Source organism: Anser cygnoides, chromosome 5, assembly GCF_040182565.1.
Source record: "Anser cygnoides isolate HZ-2024a breed goose chromosome 5, Taihu_goose_T2T_genome, whole genome shotgun sequence".
Taxonomy (NCBI): Eukaryota; Metazoa; Chordata; class Aves; order Anseriformes; family Anatidae; genus Anser; species Anser cygnoides.
In genome coordinates this window covers 16,986,756-17,005,252 of record NC_089877.1, presented here as the reverse complement: position 1 = coordinate 17,005,252, position 18,497 = coordinate 16,986,756, and the positions used below count along the sequence as shown (strand labels likewise).

Below are 18,497 nucleotides of genomic sequence, written 5' to 3'. Positions count from 1 at the left end.
CCTGCCCCAGGAGGATGGCAGCGAAGTAAAGGGGATGTGATTCCTTCCAGGCACGGGCAGTCGCAGGTCTGACTGTAAATGCGTGAGTGGTCACGCTGCAAGGGATTCATCCCCTCACTGCTCAAGACATTTCCAGAGCAGTTGTTTCCACAACAGCTAGACTTCTTAAACATTCAGTGGAGAGAAATAGGCAAGCCTAGAGATCTAGCTCACCCTGAAGCAGATATTTTAAAAGCCAGGTGAACCCTAGAAGTGCTTTCTAGAAGGACGTTATCTGTGAAGAGCAGTAGACATTGAAAAGACTAACCTTTGGACAAACTCAAAGTTCCTTTTGCCACTTAAAAATAGAGCGTTCTGAACATTTTAATGTAAGCAAACATTTACTCTTGTTAGCAAACACAAAATGACTAAATTCACAATTTAAAAAATACCAGCAGGGTTTCCAGTTAGGAACTGCAAACACCGTAAAAATGCCCTTCTCCCATCATCTTGTTGCGTTGCATTTCAGGAGGGCTTCGAAGAGCTAAGATGGGTTCCCTTTTTCACCCCTTATCTAATCTTGAAGTCCCTTTGTGGTCAAGACCATCTTTCAAGCTCCTGGGAGGTTGGTCTGATTAAGGACCTCAGGCTTCAATTCCAAAAGAATAAATTTAAGATCTAGCATTCAGAAAATGCAGTTTAGCTTAGGTCTTATTTTCCCGTGAAGGTTTTAGGATCCTGGCTATTTCATTCCCTCCCAGCCTTGTATTTTTAATGACTTCTCTGCTTCTTGCTACGTTCCCTCTACCCTGTATACAAAGACATCAGTGTGAGATAGATAGCACAAATATTTTGAGAAAATATTAAAAAAAAAAATAAAAATCCCACATCTGCACATAAAAAGAGGCTTTCATGATGTTTTTTTTCAGGACCTGGAGCAACGAGAGACACTCTGCTTTTAAAACAGGTGTTAAACCAGTGCCATGAATTAAGCTGTCAGACCTTCAGGTGGCATAGATAGGTGGTGTAACATTTTGCTTTAGCTGGGGATTTACACACGTAATGCAGTTTTATGGCATTTTCCTGCAAATTGAACCAAATTGTCATCATCCAGACATATCGATTTGCCTTTTGTTATTTATTTGTTAAAACCTCTTTAAGGGACAATTGGAGCTAAACTGCTGTGGTCCTGCTAGGGGATGTGTATTGATCTGGGCATTCATTTATTGATTATCTACTTTACTGCCAAATAATCCTCTCTGTTTGCTTGTCTTCACCTACTTTGGATTCTGGAAGCAGGCTGGAAATTTCACACACTGCCCATTATATTAATGGAAAGTATTGATATGCTAATTGTCCGGGAGGTGATCAGAAGAAGTGGGAACCACATAATCATCCTGCTGTTCCACTTCCTGTCTATGATTACTTATTTTAAAATCATTAGCTGAAAATATTGACACGTTAGGTAATGAATAAAATTCACATCAAAGAAACAAAATTACTTTTTGAATTAAAAAAAAAAAAAAGCCTGCAAACACAATGGATTTCTAATCAGTCCTTCCAGAAAATACAACTCCTCAGAAGGTCAAGTATAATAAAACTGCGAGCTGAGGCGGTGAGAGGGGTGGGGGTGAGGAGCTCGCAAACAAGAGGAGCTCGCAAACAAGAAGACCTCTGTCTGGCTTTGTAGCTAGAAACTGTAACTACAGAACCGCCCAATTTATATGTACATTTATAAATATGTAGAATGGCAAGGAGGCAGTTTTTTGAAAGTGCTTTTATATTGCAATTGAATCTGTTAGGGTAGTCCCTGCTGCTCCAGAGTAGGATTAAAAGGTATAACAGGCATTACAACTTTGCATCATCGTTTCTGATTTTGAGCTTTGTCCTTTGCGTCAGAGTTGCTGAAATTGGGAGTTTGCTGGGCTTGAGAAAGTGGTGTAGGGGTGTGGAATTGTCTGGACAGACTGGGGCAGCCACGTACATGGGGGGTGGGCAGGGCAGAGGAGGGGGAGAACTGCTCTGAAAATGCTCCAGATTAAATTTAATATCGCTCAGAGTGAAGTGGGGAGAAGGGAAGCCAGCTGCGTCCTGCCTGAATGATACAGCCTGGGGAGGGATCCCACATCTTTAGCGTTATGAGGTAAAAAGTAGACATCATTCAGTAATACTTGAGAGCTGCCATCACGGTGGGCAGAGCGATGAGCTAAGCCCCTTGCCCTGCTGTTGGGCAGTGCCCTGGGATGCGCTGCTGCTGGCATGGTGCTCAGCTCCCTGCCATGGCTTTGGCAGCAGGGGAGAGCTCAAAACCCAGTGCAGCCTGTGTCGTTAACTGTGGAGCAATCGTGCCAGCATGGACGCAGTTTGTGCTAAGGAAGGGCAGAAGGACAGGGCTGAAGTTGTGAGGCCCACGGTTATGCCCTTGGCACAGTAAAGACGAGGAGAAGGGCCTTGGCCCACCCCAGGTCCCACCATCAGAAGCGAAGGCCAGATGGGAGGCAGGTGGAGGAGGCCCGGCAGAGCGTGGGGGAATCCCATCTCCTGGAGCACAGGGGGCAGCCCCTCCGTGCAGGCCTGTAAGAGGGGCCTGGGCAGGAGACGGGAAGATTGTGCAGAAGAGAACAACCTCTGCGCCGTCAAGGGCACAGACAAACTGACCTAACACGCCTTTTCCATCCGTAATTCCTGAGTCACAAACAGAGAATGCCATTACAACCGCGGCGCGGGCCAAGTGGGAGCTGCGCAGCAGGGGGCTCTTTGCAGATGGGTGATGTGCGAGGAATAAAATGAAAAGGAATGAGCCAGAGCTTCGGGGCCTTCCCTTTCCATCGCACTGGGACAGAAAGCCCAGCAGCTATTGGAGAGCAAGGAGTGCTGCAGTTTCTGTGCATTTTCTAACGTGCGGAGCCCACAGCCTGGGGGCTCAGGGAGAGGAAGAAGGGAGGTTAGCACTTAAGCTAGCTTAATTTGTGCAAGCAGAACATCCCAGATCGGGTCTGCCATAACACACTTTTTCTGGATGCTCATTAAAACCCTCTCCACACACAGAAAATAGAGCAGGTCGGATCTGCAGAGACCAGAGCTGGCGTTAACCATGTGCATGTCTCAGGCAGTGCTCCGGGAGCAGGCAGGCCGGGCACGGCGCCCCAGCGGTGCCTGCCCCCAAGCCTGGCGCTTCTGGGGCTCAAGGACAGGCACATCCAGGTGCCTCCTGCGGCCGTGGGCTCTGCTATCCACAGTATGCAGGGGATGGGGAAGCTTGTTGCTCTCTTTGAGCTTTGTTGTGGTTGGGTTTGCTTTTCTGAGAAGGCTGCCAGTGGAATTGCGTATCTGAAAATGGTTTCTTACTTTTGTGATGGGTACCAATGTATCAAGGCATACAATTTTTGCATGTTAAGGTGTTATGAGAGAAGCATATGAGTCATACGAGGGAATCTGAATGCTTATTCTGACTCCTCCTCTGAAAACTGATCTCCAGCTCTGTTTTCTAAAGAGAATAATGTTGCAATATTCAGGAGAGCTTCAAGCTTGATGCAGAGCTAAAGATCAAAACACTCCAAAGCCATAATGGAGATGAATCCTAATGGATAGATGGATAAAGGGTGATATGCTAATACTCCTGTTTAACTTGATAGGTGTTAATGGTGATGACAAATTGATAAATGTATTTGGATCTACATTTATCATTTTGCAGCAATATATTAAAAATGGGATTACTATTATTTTGAATCCATCAAAAGCTGTTGCTAAGCACAGTGCCAAACTCTCTGGCTTTCTAAATGGCATTCAGTCATATACAAAACATTGCAATATATTATTACAAATTTTTATCCTTAATTAACACATTCCTGAATTTTCATCATCATTTTCATCAATCCTGTCAGTGGGCATGACAAATATAAATGACTAGAATTAATTTTTTTTCAAAGCACTATTTCCAGATTGAAGTCAGCAAGTTTAGATTGCATCTACAGACGTTATTGCATTTTGCTCCTGTGCCTCAAAACAGTCCAAACGCCCTAAAAAATCAACTGCTAGGTTACAAGAATGATTGTGAAATTAAATATGAGTTGTATACTGAGCTGCTTAGAAGGAGAAATGAAAAAAATCTGAGCTTCAGCTTACAACGTGCAGAGTACCGTTACCTCCTTAGCTCCTGGAGAGGTCAGGTGCTCGTGGAGATGCAGATCCTCTGCAACGTATTTACAATTAATCCTTTGTCCCTCAGAGTAAGGACTGGCAAATCTGCCAATATGAGATGAAGACACTCCATAGTCTGCTATAACCTAAAGAGAGTTGTCTTTCAGTTAATAATCAGCAGTCATTAGCTATATTTCAATAAATACCTGCATAATTTTATGGTGGGAAACCCTTTAAGTTATCTGATACCTTTCATGCAGGCATCTCAAAAGGATAAGTAGCTAAAGGGGGTTTAAATCCCACAATCTTGGTGGCAGGCTTGCAGTACTAAGCTTAAATATCTGACCCTTTGCAGCACAGTAGATTGGAAGATGAAGTTGATGCCAAAGCCAAATATCCTCACACCTATTTTACTGTCATCAGACACCCAAGCTTTAACAGAGAGTTCACTGAGAGAACGCCTGACTTATTCAGAGAGGTTGGGGTGTTTATAAAGTAGAGGACTGATAATTTCATTGTAGAAGGTAATTTCATTGCAGAAGGCATTTGGAAATGAAATGCCAGCAGCACAAACCCCACATCTTTTAGAGCAGTGAAGGAAGCACCAAAAACTTTGGCTGGTAGCAGTTGTGCTAATATAAATGAGCCTCTCTGACAAGCTTGGCTCTGAAGAAAATTTCCCTTTCTAGCCTTTAGTCGTCATGCACAAAGCTACAATAAGTGGCTCTCTCATAATGGATCTTGCCAAGACCACAGGCCAAGCACAGCTCTTCATTACTCTGGCATAATTTACTGCGAAGCTAATATAAGGAAGGAAAGAATCTTTTTTCAGAGTGTATTTCCTTGTTTGTTCTGATCATCTTTCTCTGCTGGTACCCTACATTACTGTTAGGCATTCAGAACCTAACCACATTCTGAGCAACCTAAAATTATTCATTTATCTTTGCAGTATCTCTGTGGTGTAGGTGGCCTGTAGTCTCAGCACGAGTCAGAGCATGGGTTGACTTGCTCAAGGCCACACAGAGTCTGGGATCGCATCTTGCTTCCAGGTACGAAACCAGAAATCCATCCTGGTGACACGAAAGCAGTTCATGTGAAGGTAATCAGAGCTCTGCTGCCTGTTGCCCTGAGTTTGTGGTCCCACTCAGTTACAGATATTCAGACCTCTTATCTTGCTCGCTAGCTAATCTAGTTTAGTTTGCTAGTGTTCACACGTACCCTCAGAACTGACAGTGCATGTACACTTAAGATAGCTAGAAATAGGTTTTATGGAGAATACAGGGTAGGCTGCGGTGATCCAACATAGGGCTTAGCAACACATGACCAGCCTCTTTCATCTGCTTTTCCCCTTTACTTTCCCATGCTTTTTGTCCCTTGATCCACCTCAATCCCTCCCTGTTACACTCTTTGGTCCTTGCCCTAAACACGGTATTAGGTCTTGCATGTTCCCAAATGCTGGTCCCACTGCATACCATATTGTGCCCTACACGTAGGCGATAACCACCTTTAGTTTGCAAGGCATCTGAGAGACAGTTTCTTGGTTGACTCATCTTGGCAGGCTTCACAGGAGGCAACAAACAAGGTCTAATCAGTCTTCTCTGACGTTCTTTGGAGTAGCCAATTTGGTGTGCTTGGTTTTCACTGACAAGGTTACCAGGGCTCCCGCTGGATCTTTGTGCTTCTAGCGATTACACTTTAATCATGTAACCTAACACCCACAAGGTAACTAGGAGTCAGACCAGACCCTTTAGCTGGCTTTAGACCCTTTACATTTACAGCCCCAGAGCTTCCCACTTAATCTTAGTGAACCGGAAGATCTTGCTTTTCAGTAACTGCCCAGGAGACACCCGCCCACCTTGCTTCGCTTCTAACTCCCCTTGCTGCATATGGAGCCTCTGCCTCCCTTTTGTTGGCCGGGGCGAGCTGGCAGCAGCCAGCTGAACGGTGGGATCACACTCGCTGGGTGGGCACGTGGGGAACCCCTGCCGGGGGGACAGGAGCTGGGGATCGAGTCCTGCCAGACGGAGGGATGCCATGTCCCTCGGAGGTCAGAAAGCGCTCCTCCAGCTCGCCCCCGGCTGCTGGAAACCAGGTCCTAGGCAGACTTCCCCCTGGGGGTTAGCTGCTAGGGGTTAAAACACCATTACCCAGCTAACAGAAGCTAGGTGTAGATATTCAGAAGAAACTCTTGTTTTGAATAAAAAAAAATGCATTCATCCTTTTAAATGATGTGAAATTCTTATCAATAAATCTCCACAAGCTCCTCTGACTTCATTAAGTACAACTTTTAAGAATCCTGCCTGAGAGGGTATTTTTGTGCAGATTAGCTGAGCACAGTTTTAGAAATCATTTGGCAGCTTTTTACTGCTATGAACTGGCTTTAATTCTTAGCTAACGTAACGTATGCACTAAGCCCTTCTCCTCAGCCGTTAAATACAGGCTGCGAGCTTTTTAGAGAGTTAAACTTTATTCTGTACACACGCAGATCTACTTATGTACTTGCCGCACACGGGGGAATACTTTACAACAAAAAGGTACCACTTAATGAAGAGACAGCGATTTTCCCATAAAAGCAGAACGGCTCACAAGCTAATGTGGGCTTCTTCGCTTTCGGTCATTATGTAGTGAAAACTAATGTTCCTTAAAGGAAGGCCTGCGCCTCCTCCTATCGAAGGCAAGCGGGGTGAGGATTGGGCCCGTACACTGGAAACACAATTGGAAGTTTCCTACATAGGTTTTGAGTTTTATGAGGGCATTAAACCTCATGGGTAGCTCTGTTTGGCTGGCTGTAATGAAAACGTCTGTTTCACAACTGGGGGGTGAAGGTGTGAGGGGCACGCACGTGGAAGCGGTGGGAGGGGGCCGTGGAGAGGAAGGTGCCTTGGACGTGGTGCTTAGGGACGTGGGTTAGCGGGTGACACTGGTGGGAGGGGGCCGGTTGGACCCGATGATCTTGGGGGTCTTTCCCCAACGTTCACCGTTCTGTGGATCTCTGATTCAAGCGGCCGGGAGAGGCCGCGTGAGGGAAGCGGCGCTGCGGGCAGCCTGGCGCAGGGCCGCGGCCCTCCGGACCCGCGCCGTGCCGGGGGCTCCCTCCCGGCTCCCCGCGGCCGGCGGCGGCCCCGCGGGGCAGGTGCGGAGCGGGGCCCCCGGGGCCTCGGCGGGGCGGCCTCGGCGGGGCCGGGGAGCCCGGCGGGGCGGGGCGGCAGCGGGCGCCGCCCCCGGGCCCTGCCGCCGCCGCCGCCTCCCCGCCCGCCGCCCCGGCCGCAGGCTCCGTGGGGGCCGGGCCGGCGGAGCAGCCCCCGAAGTTCGCGGAGCGGCCGGCGCCGGGGCCATGTGGCTGCTGTGGCTGCTGCTGGGCTCGGCGGGTGAGTGCGGGCGCGGGGGGCGGCGTGGGCTCGGCGCGGCGGGGGAGGGCGCCGGGGCCTCCCGCCTCCCGGCGGCGCCTGGCGGGCCGGGCCGGGGGCCGCCGGCCTCCCCTCCCCTTCCCTCCCCTCCCCTCTCCTCCCCCGGGCGGGCCGAGCCGGGGGGGCCGGGCTGTGCCGGGCCGTGCCGGGGGGCTGCCCGGCGGGACGGTCGTGCCCCGGGACCCGGCCCCGCTTTGCTCGGGCGGTGCTCTCCGGGGGTGGCTGTCACGGGGGGGAGGGGGTCCGCGGGTGTCCTGCCCGGCTCTGCTGCAGGTGTGAGCCGCTCCCGCGGCGGGCTCGTGGCCGGCGGCTGCCCAGCAGGCGCGGGCAGCCTGTTTGCGTGCTCGGAGGTGCCCCTCGCAGTGGGTAAAACCCTGGTTGTAAAGCTCTGTTTCGTTTTTTTGAAGGATATTTGTTGTCATGCAGAACTTTGAAGTTTCACAGCTCCTACAGTAAAACTTCAAACCGGGTCCGGTTTAGATGTCTGGAAGGAGAAGAGGTGCGGTAGAAGTTGCACTTCTGAAATTGCATAACTGCGAGCCTCAGATGCTCTGTGTGCCTAACTGTCATGTAGGTTCGGGTCTCTCCTCAAAATTATCCCAGCAGTGCCTTATTTGGAAGCCTTCAGGCAAAGCCTGGCTTTGTTTATCTGTGTTGTGTTGCCTTCTTCCTTATTAAGTTCCATTAGACTACAGAAACGCTGCCAAAATTTCACCCAATTATTCATAGCAAGGTACGCGCTTCCATGTGCTGAAGGGATTTGCGTGCGGTATCACCCTCAGGTTAACACGGAGGGCTCCGTGCTACCAGATCCCTGTCTGAACGGAGGAAGGCTTCCCAGGCGCCCCCAGCCCGTGTTCTCGTCCGCCTTCCCCTCGGGCCCTGGCCACGAAGACCTGTTTCTCATCTGGAAGTCAGCGCTGTGCTCCGTCTGCACGCCGATCCGATGCTCTTGCACAAGAGTCAGGCTGCAGTTATTTAACCAGAGTCCCTGGCTTACTTTGGGGCAGATTCAAAGAGTTTTCTGAAACTTCTTAAATGCATTCGCTTTTTCCTTTGAAGACTGAAGTATTGAGTCTTTGGGGATTTTTTAAAAATGTTTCTTCCTCTGTATGTTTTGGCACCCCTGTAACCTTCCCACAGGGAGAATTAGTTTGTCTTTGCCCAGCCTTCGCTCTGTTTTGAATTTTAGTTTTGATAACTCCTGAAAGTATTTCTTTCCTTTTGAGTCTGTTTTGGGTACAGATCGGAAACTTTGAAGCCCTGGGGATCAATTTCAGTTAACAGAAAATAAACGCTGATTCAAGTCTCTGCCTAAACAATTGTTCCTGTTAGCTTGCAGAAATAACTGGTGACTTGGTTTGTGTCAGTGAAGATTTGCAAGGCAAAGTTCAATACTTCATTTGCATCTTTTTTCTCAATAATATAGTTGGATCAAATACTGCTTTTGCTCCTGAAAGACCTTATCTGCATGGGAAAGGTTTTATCTTGTCATGATACGTAGTGTGAACTTACACAGGGCTGGTTTAATTTTATTGAGGACTGAGAGATTGTTGATCTGCAGCTGCAACCTCTGCTCCCAGTGCAGGAGCTCCTCGCCTGCCTTGCTTTCTTTTTCCACTCCCCACCTCATTTCAAGTCCCATCAAGCTCTCACATGCGAGCACACCCAGGCTCTTTCATCTCTCTGTGCTGTTTGCCTGTGTACCCAGGTAGTGCTCAGCTCCGATCCCCTCCCGCTGCCTTCTTTGTGCCGTGCTCTGACCCCGTTCCCAGTGCTTTACGTTGGCTCCGTGTCCGCTCGGGGGTTCCTGGTTGTGGGTTAGATCCTGTAAGGGTTCCCGTTACCGGCCTAGGCTGTAACAACACTATCAGGTTAAGTTGGTGTAGAGCATTTAGTTGGGAAACAGGCATCCGTGAGTGCGTTGTCTGTTGGGGAGGGAAGTGATGGCAGGAGTCACACACACTTAGCTGAATGAACTGCTTCTAAAAAGTGTGATTACAAAGAGAGCTGAAAAGGAAGATTGCGTTTCTTCTGGCAACTGCAAAACTCGTTCCTGTTTTAGGTATGAAGTAGTCTTACAAATGTCAGTCTTCAGCAGGCCGGGGAGTCAGGATGCAGTGCACAGCTGGAATTCTGATGTGTGGTCTCCGGGATGTCACAGTCCATTGCGAAGACCTTTCTAAATACCTAGTATAGATATTATACCTCTTAAAATGCACTCAACCTGCCCTGCTTTAGGGGGAGGCTTTTTCGTCCTGCTCCCCCCAGTCTTTTGAACTAATGCTGTTGGCATCCAGACCTTGTTCTACACAAAGCGTAAACGTGCAGGGCCACGTGTGCTGTCGTCACAATTTGCCACTACATCTCAACAGCTTGGAAAAGAAACAACATCCCCCAAACCAAGTAGGGGTGGAAAGCTGCTGAAGAATAATGTTACCCTATCCGTATTCTGCATTGTGTAATGGCCACTAGCTTAAAACTTCCATCTGCTACGAAGGAAATACCTAGATTTCTCCGTACTTGGAGACACATCTGTCCTGTGCATACAGTACATTCATTTCAAATTCTTCATACAGTCCTCTTAAAAACTCTCAGACCGGGACTAGTGAGTCAATAACCAGCGTTTTCCTCTTTCATTACGTAGGGAAGCCGCAGAGTGGTGTAGCGCATGGGTACGTGAGAGACGAACAAGGATTCTTGTAGCAGCTTTGGCAAGTCAAGAAACTTCCAGCTTGGCAAACCAATAGAAGAGAGGTGTTACACAAGAGGCAATGGGTATTTGCTGGAGGAGTAAACCTGCCGGCAGTCATGGTGAGAGCAGTTGGAGGTGCTATCGTGGTGACAAGCTCCATGCCCCTTCTGGGGAGGATGCCTGGGATTTCCAGCAGGAGATAGGGCCCACAGGCAGGTTCTCTCAGGTCACTTGCTGGTCATAGGGGCGTTTGGTGTCTAAAGACTTCTTTTCAGACAACTGGTACCCTACTCCTTCTGTTGCTGTCCAAACCACTGTGCGCTGCAAAATCGGTCTCTGCTCCCTTTGCTTTTGGGGTACGAACAGTTGCCAGGCTCTACTCTTGTAAGTACAGTTTTTGATGCAAGGACTCAAGTAAGTAGGTGATTATTTTGTGCGTTTCACGTTAATGTCAGGGACTTCTGACAGTGGCAGGGAAAGGACGTGTCCTTGACTAGAGTTTTGTAAGTTTCCCGTTGCTGCTGGGCTGTGGGGAGTTGCAGGGCCCAGGAGCTTCCAGCCGCCCTGCGTGGGACAGCACGGTCTCAGCGGTAGCCTCAGCTGCCTGGGCTTGGGAGGCTGAAAGTGTGGCTGCAACGTTGCAGTCACATTGGGATAGGAAGTGGAGCTTGTTAACTGTGAAGTAGATTGTAAAAATGCACCTTTTGTACAAATGGGAAATAAAATGTTTCAGCTTACCATCAGTCTGCAGAGCCTGTTGCACCAAGAGGCTAGCAAGCTCTTTGGATGAAAAAAATTCATGGTGATAGTATAACACGTTTGTTGTGACAGCAGTAATCTGGCATCCTACTTCCATTTGCATGTTGATTATCTACCAGGTGAGGAATAAAATGGCTCCCCCCTTTGCTGTAAATCTGGAAGACTGTGTAGCAGGTGATGGTTTGTTAGACAGTGATGGTGGAACGAGCAGAGGTTCAGGCATCCCTCTGTTTCAGGGCAGTGGTCTGGGAAGGACTGATGCAAAATTAATTTATCAACTGAGGACAGATTTTGGTTTCTGTTTTTTGTTTGTTTGTTTAAGCCAATAAATCTTAGCAGAATAGCTTATGTGACACCCTGTCCTGTGGTTGCTGTCTGTGCAGCCAGAAATGCAGTAATGTAGCAGGCCTGAAAAATCTCGAGTGTGAGGTCTGTAGTGATGACAGCCGTGCTTTAAATTTCAGTATTTCTGTTGTGGAAGCCACGTGATGACTTTTATGAACTGGTAGGAAGCCTTGGAGGCTGTCATTGTTCGGTTGCCCTACCTGTTGCAGACAAGCTGTGGATGTCCTTCCTACCTTTGGTGGCAGGCACTCTGCGATGAGTATTTAAACTGGTGTCTTCAGAGCCTGAACTTGGAAACAATTTCATTGTCAACAGGTAGGTTTTGAAGATGAGGAAGGAAAAAAAAAATCTATATCTTAGTATCTGGTTGCTTTTCTTTTGGTTTTGTTTTGTTTTTTGTCTTTTTAAATATTAAAGCAAAACTCTCCTGCTCTGGCAAGATCTCCTAACAAGATATGCTAAGATGCAGAATGGAATATTTCAAGTGAAACCAGTTTTAATGATGAGATGCATTTTGAAGTGTCTCTAAAATGAAAAACTGAATGACAGACTGCCCTTTGCCTGAAATGTAAGTAGATCATGGCTGAAGGTAATTTTATAGTCAGCCATTAGTATAATCAGTTTATCGTAAATTTACTGAATGCTGAAGAATTTTTGAGGGGGAGCTTGTATGCCTTTATAAAAAAAAAAAAAAGGGCAAACGGTTCTGCAGAAAAACATTTAACTAAATTAACATCTCTTCTAATGAAACTTTTAACTTATACATGATGAATGAAAGATTGTCTGTGAGTTTTACACTGCTTTTGGCGTGGACTGAGATTGTGTATCCAGATACTTATTTGACATGTAAAAACTTGTTAAGCTGCAGTAACTTGATCATGTTGTCTGAGTCTGCTTTTTTTTTTTTTTTTCATGGATCCTCTTGCACAGTAAACCTGTCAGATTAAGAGCCAGTTCGAGCAAGCCTTACGTCGCATGCAGTGTTGTCTGTCAGGTCAGAAGAGTCCTTTTCAGGGAAAGAAGATGATGTAATGCTAATTGGTTTTGGTGTACGTTTGCGTGTATTTTAATTTGCACATGTTGAGGTAGCGAGGAGGTTTCTAAACAGAGCCACTGCTCTCTTTGTTCATTCTTGTTCTCAGCTGCCTGCACAGATAGCCGTATCTTGATTGCAGAGAAACCTGTGGAGTTAGATCTCTGGTTTAGCTGCGGCTCACAGAAACATGCCCTTCAAAGCCTGAGAGCAAAGAGAGAGGCTTCCTGGTAGGGTGAGAAGTGTGTGGAGGGGCTGGGGAGTAACGTGGTAGGTAACCCGCGTGGCCCGGGTGAGTGAAATAAAAATGGAAGCGACTTGCAGGAGGGTTGCTGGTCAGGACCTTCTCTATTGCATTTCTTGAGCCTTCCTCCTGCGATGGCCTGACCAGCTGTGAACTTGGGCACAATTAAAACACACCAAGTAGAGCTGCTTTGTGTGTGAGTAAGCAGCTGTGTGAGTCACTAAGTGGTACACCTCCAGGTGAACAGGGAACCGAGGCAGAGTGATGTGGCAGTGGCACTCTGCTAAAATCATCTCTTCTGTGAGGGTGAGCCTTCACCCAGGTGTGCAGCATCAGTTAGGGTTAGGGGCTGGGGAACCCCTGGCAGATCATGCCTCTTAGCCAGATCGGGGAGCTCCTGAAGGCCTCTTAGCCAGGGCATTCCCATTTTAAAATGGGTATTGTACCTCTCAGGTGGCCTGTGAGGCTTAATTTATTAACGATTGTGAAGTGCTTAGGCTGCAGATGATTAAAGTGTGCTGTTGTGTTTTGAAATACCATTTTTTCAGTAGGGCCCAAAATACAATTACTCAATTTTTAGTGGTGTATCTTTTTTTTTTTTCTCTTTAGCAGAGATCCTGATTTCTTTCTTCTTTAAATTAAAGAAAAAGTCCCCAGGTTCCACACCTTGCCGTGAGTCTCTGGTGTTGTGATGTTACCTTTCATCCTCCCAGCAGACATTTTCGTATTTGAGATGGCTTATTATGAGGGGGAAGAATAAATGGAGATTTGTTTTTTCTTTGGTTCTGGGTTCTTTTTATTGCAAATATCAGATGGAAACCGATTGGACCAGTCAAGGTAGGTTAGATGAGGTGTATTTTGAAATAACCACGTTTATGGGACAAAGAGTTCAATTTTAAGTAACGTTTTCTTGAGTGGTTTTTATCTGTTTTTGATAAAGTACAGCAAGGTTACTGTAGCAAGTAGGTTGCAGTCCCATTAAATATCGAAGCGTGAATTCTGCCTGCTGAGTATCGCTTTCTCCTTCCTGCCCTGTTTCTTTCATTCCGTGGAGTCTTTCTTCTTGCTTTATATATTTTGCACAAATTTATTAGCTAAATTATGAGCAATTAAGATGACACTTACAGCTCCCGGCAGAGCCCCGTTGCCAGCCAAATCTGTGTCGGTGGAAGGCTGGCGCTGTGCTGGGCAGAGCTCCTCTGGCTCGTAGAGCAGCACCTTGTTCTCCGGGCTGCGCGCCTGACTGCAGCGTGACTTTGACACGGGTTGTTGTTTTTGTTTTTGGAAACCATTTTTTTCTTCCCAGCCTTCCTTCAAGCTATTAGCACTGTGGATCCCTAATTTTTGTCAGGAGCTACATGCTGCAGATAACTACAGACATGTTTCTAAAGTTCAAAATAGCTCTTCTCCTTGACATGTTCTGTACAGCTGGTAGGAGTTGGGTACAACGTAAGTAGTTTACTCAACACTACGAATTTTTCTCAGGTAATTCCTGTTTTTCCTTTCTCTTCTTTTTTTTTTGTTGTTGCTGTTACAGTAAAGATTCTTCATTAGTCATTACGATTCTTCAAACAGAAGAGTTTCAGGTTTAGCATAACATGAAACACGATATAAACACCATGACACAATTATGAAAATCCATACAATTGGCAAGTCACACGTTGTTTTCCTCTTAGGCAGAGCAAGAGCTGGCAACTGGTAGCACTGTTGCTTGCCCGGAGGGCTCTGTGGTCAGCCTGCTGTGCAGCAGCGCCCCGTGCTGACCCTGCGGCTGGTGCCCTCTGGTTCCCTTCGCAGGGAGCGTGGCCATTGCCCCCACGGTTGTGTTTCTGAGTTTGGGGCTGCAATGCAGCCTTCTGGCGTTCTGCTGCTGTTCTCCTGACGCCAGGGGAAGTTATGTCAGGGGCTACGCCTTTCTATAAGCTTAGCTAGCGCTCTGCGGCTAAGCGTAGCTGCTATTTCTTAGATTGTGAATCCGTTTCTTGTCAGATTAAAACTTTTTTCCCTTTCTTTCTCTTCCTGTATCCCCGTTTTCTTGTTCTGTAGCAGCATTTTGATGACTTAGTCTCCCTTTGCTTCTCTCCGTCCCTGAATCTTCTTACCTCTCTCCTACACGTACCTTGGTACCCCATTGTCTTTTTTCCTTTGTGCCTCATGACTTCACCCAAAATTGTACCTGTTGGTGCTAGTTCTAGGCACGGGCTTCCTCCTCATGCCTCTGACTCTGTACTTGCTTATAAATGAAAAGCTGACACATACGCTTCTTGTTCCTATACCTACGTGCTAGGATTGTAAACGTAGGAGGGCTGTGTGCTTCTATAGGCCAACCTTGCAGCTCGGAGTTGTCCTCTTTCCCTTGCCTCCTAGTGCTCTGCACCCCGCTGCCTCTGTGGCTGCACACCGGTGTCCCAGTTCGTGTTGGTAGCGAGCAGCACGTCGAGACACCGCCTTTACCAGGCCGTGCTCCGCTTCATCTGCATCTTGATTTGGATCTCACGTTGCGCATTCAGTGGAACGTGATATCGCTGATACAGGAGCCTTTGACACACAGGATGAGCTCATGGCGCTGAACTTGCTCTTTTTTATCCGTCCTTCCCCTTATCCAGCGCTTTGTGAAGGCACAGGCTGCGCGGAGCTCCGGCTGTGGCTGGGGAAGGTGGTGTTTGCTCAGAGCAGGCTGCGGGGCCTTGCTCTCCCTGGCTTCTCGACGCGGTTTGACAGGTGCATAGTGCCTCTTGAGCAGATTAATGAATTTCTCAGTGATTAGTTATGAAGTTCAGTTAATATTTACTTGCCACACAACGCAAGGTGTGCGTGTCTAAATGGCTCAATGTTTTGTGAACGTCAGCACTGCTGGGGAGACTGATACAAAATGTGCTAGACCGCTTCCTCGGGCTGTTAAATATGCAGAGAATCCCTGCTTTGCTTGATGTGCCAAAGCACATCAGTTCTTCGTGGATAGATAAATTAATAGACTCGGCACTTAAAACCTCGGAAGGAAACACGTTGCAGCAATGACAATGAACTTCAAAGGCAAAATAACTCCTCCAGCTTGCTAGCCGGTCTCCTGTCAATGGCACAAGTTGTGCTTGTGGCTAGGGCTGAAAACAGGCAGTTTCCAGAGCCGGGTGGGAGTGCAGGCCACTAAAGCAAATACTTGGTCTAACTGGAACCTGTACCACGTGCGTTTTGTCTTGAGGAGAGCGGCTATCGACCTGAGGATTTGGGGGCTCCCTGAGATTTGTCAGGATGCTGATCTTGGGGCTGGGGATCCGACAACCTTCCATGACCTAACAATGATAAGAAACATGCCTTATCGGGGACTTGGCACGTTATGAAACAGAGTCTACAGCTTTGCTCGTTTGGGTAGCCGGGAAGACACAATACAGACGCTGAGATCGAGATCCGCTCAGGCTGGCAGAATGCAAACGGCGCTTGGCAAATCCTGGAGTCTGGAAGAACTGTACTTACGGCTTAATCAGTTTTAAAAGACTATGTCATTAAACTAATTAGGCATAATTCAAAATTGGCTAACAGAAGCAACAGCAGTGTGTTTGTGTTGATTGCAGTCTATTCAAACTCAAAATAGGCTTCTTTTTTTTTTCTTTTAAGACAACCTTTTGAAAGGTGGAAAGAAGGTGGAGAGGGCCCAAAAAAATCCACGTGGCTGATGTTAGTTATGTGTCTTAATGAAGTGCTGGCTGAATTTCAAGTGCAGGATTGTGACCAAAATAAAAGCCTCTCTGGAATAACAGGTAGAATTGTATTAAAGCAAAAACAAAAACATGTTGAACTTTTAAATGAATAGAGCACTCACTTTACCATGTAACTGAGGTCTTGCATGTTAAACCTGCCCTTTATTTAATCAGGTCCTGTTGGAATTCTAATTTATGTTCTCTAAGAAATTTTTGTTTGCTGGCCCCTTCTGAAAAGGTCAGATCTGCCTCCACTTGTTTGGCATTTTCAATCTTGTGGATGTACCGGCTTTGGATGTCAGCAAGCATGAAAGTGAGAGAAAAAGGATGCCCTGTAATTTTTCAGGCTCTGAGCTCAAAACCAAACCACAAGTATTTGTCCATCTACAGTCAGTCTGAGGACTCCCCTGCTGATCTGCGAGCAGTGCGTGAGCTTCAGGAACCAATTCCTTTTTGCTTCTTGAAGAAAGAACCACCAGGTGCAAAGAACAAATCGGGAGTGTACTTCTGGCCAAAGATCTGTGTGACTAACAGAGTAACAAAAGACGAAAATGACATTGCGGGTAGACTTTCTAGTGTTATTTATAAACTTTATAAACTCACAAATTGGCAGTACCATTTAAACCCTAAAAATCTTCTGTGAGGGGTGTTAGCTTCTGAATTGCAAGTTTGAGGTAGAGTGATGTTGTCAGCTCCTTTTTTCCCGTAAGGATTGCTGACAGCATCACATTTTGGCTTTTTAGAAGCATTTTTCAGTTGCAACCTTTATCTTCCAAAAGAGAGTCCAGAACAGTTGCAGTGATCTTATTTCATACTTGAATTACGTGTCCATTAAGGATAAGAGCACAATTTTTCTTCCTCCTTCCAATTTTCATAAAATATAGAAACAAAATATTTTATAGTATACTTTCCTCTTTGCACTGCAGCTTCATGTGATCTTTTGAAATGCCTGTCCTTTGCAACAGCTAAGATATTAGTAGATATTTCGTGGAGAACTTCTGAGTCAGAGTTCCTGGATGTTTGCTCTCCTGAGGTAAGGTATTACCGGTATTTGTCTCTTAGTTACGTGAACAGGGACCACCCAGATTTAGGGGTGTACTTGATGACATCGGTTTGCACAGCTATACCTGGTCATCAGGCTCACCTTTTATACAAGGTAGGAAGTTCCTGCTGTTCTTGCACAGACTATCCATAGTAGAGACAGCAACTTTCAAGCTTTCAAAGTTAAGGACTCTCTACTTACTAATGACTGCTACATGAGGTAGAGTTCAGATTCTAATCGGATTGGGTGTCCTTAAAATTTCTAATGGGATCCTTGAAAATCTGCCAAGGGACTATATAGGCTTTCTGATGAATTGTTTTAATGGAGCTCTGGCTTGCTATTTGGTTAACAGTCTTCAGCGTAGCCTCAGGCTGCTTACTTTCCAATTTTCTTGTGTTATCTGGAGATAAATGTCCACCTTATTGGAGCTTAATAGCCAATTAGCTGAGTGAAATAAAATCTGAAAATACAAAAAGCAGTCCTGATCACTGGCAGGATATTCTTGCCCTAACCAAGGCTGAGTCTGGAACTGCTTGCCTAGTGACTGCCGCTGCTCCTTGGAAGTGGTCTCAAGAGGAAGCTGTGTTCAGCCTGTAAAGCACGGTTTAGCGGATTTTTTCCCTGCAGTGCTGCTGCTTCATTTGTTTGCTCATCAACAGTTGCAGAATTAGACTGCCCACCTCGGTGAGCAGACTTTCCCATTTAAGAAGCAATCAATGTGACTTCCTCTGGGTCTGTATAGAGCCCGAAGAGACCTGCATAAGGCCTGTCAGATCCTGTTAAAATTAAACCTGCGTGACTTAGGCTTCTGAAATATGTGGTGATTATTTTTGTTTTGGGCAGGAAGCACGTCTGGTAGGAGATAAGTCAAAGGGAAAGTGCCTTTTGGGAAGCAGAGCCCTCTTTCCACCTTTTCAAACACCCAGCTCGTTGTACCAGCAAGGGCCAGATTTGCAGACTCAAGCATTTCAAGCGACCGTATTCCTGTAAGAAACTGAACTTGGCACAGTTTTAGGAAGTATTCCAGTGTTGGTTCAGATTGGAAGGACTGTGTTGGCCTGTTCTGGAAAAAAATGTGCTATTGAAATGCTGTAGTGAATATTTTGGTTAGAGAGCGCCTGGAGCGAGAGCAAGCTCAGCTGTCAAAATTAAACCCTC

The 18,497-nt window shown here is 46.7% G+C and overlaps 1 protein-coding gene across 5 annotated transcripts in view; it reads left to right on the top strand.

Annotated features, from left to right (window-relative positions):
- Positions 1–18,497, top strand: part of LDLRAD3 (low density lipoprotein receptor class A domain containing 3) — a 121,462-nt gene that overhangs the window by 3,259 nt on the left and 99,706 nt on the right. For 3 of the 5 annotated variants that reach the window (XM_066997103.1, XM_066997102.1, XM_066997101.1), the window contains exon 1: positions 7,346–7,487. The exons of 1 other annotated variant lie outside the window; for it this stretch is intronic. In XM_066997103.1, the coding sequence (XP_066853204.1) occupies positions 7,454–7,487 (34 nt within the window). In that variant the 5' untranslated portion in view covers positions 7,346–7,453. Of the gene's footprint in view, positions 1–7,345; positions 7,488–7,933; positions 8,026–18,497 lie in introns of those variants that run through there. One more of the 5 variants, XM_066997104.1, reaches the window with a different exon arrangement.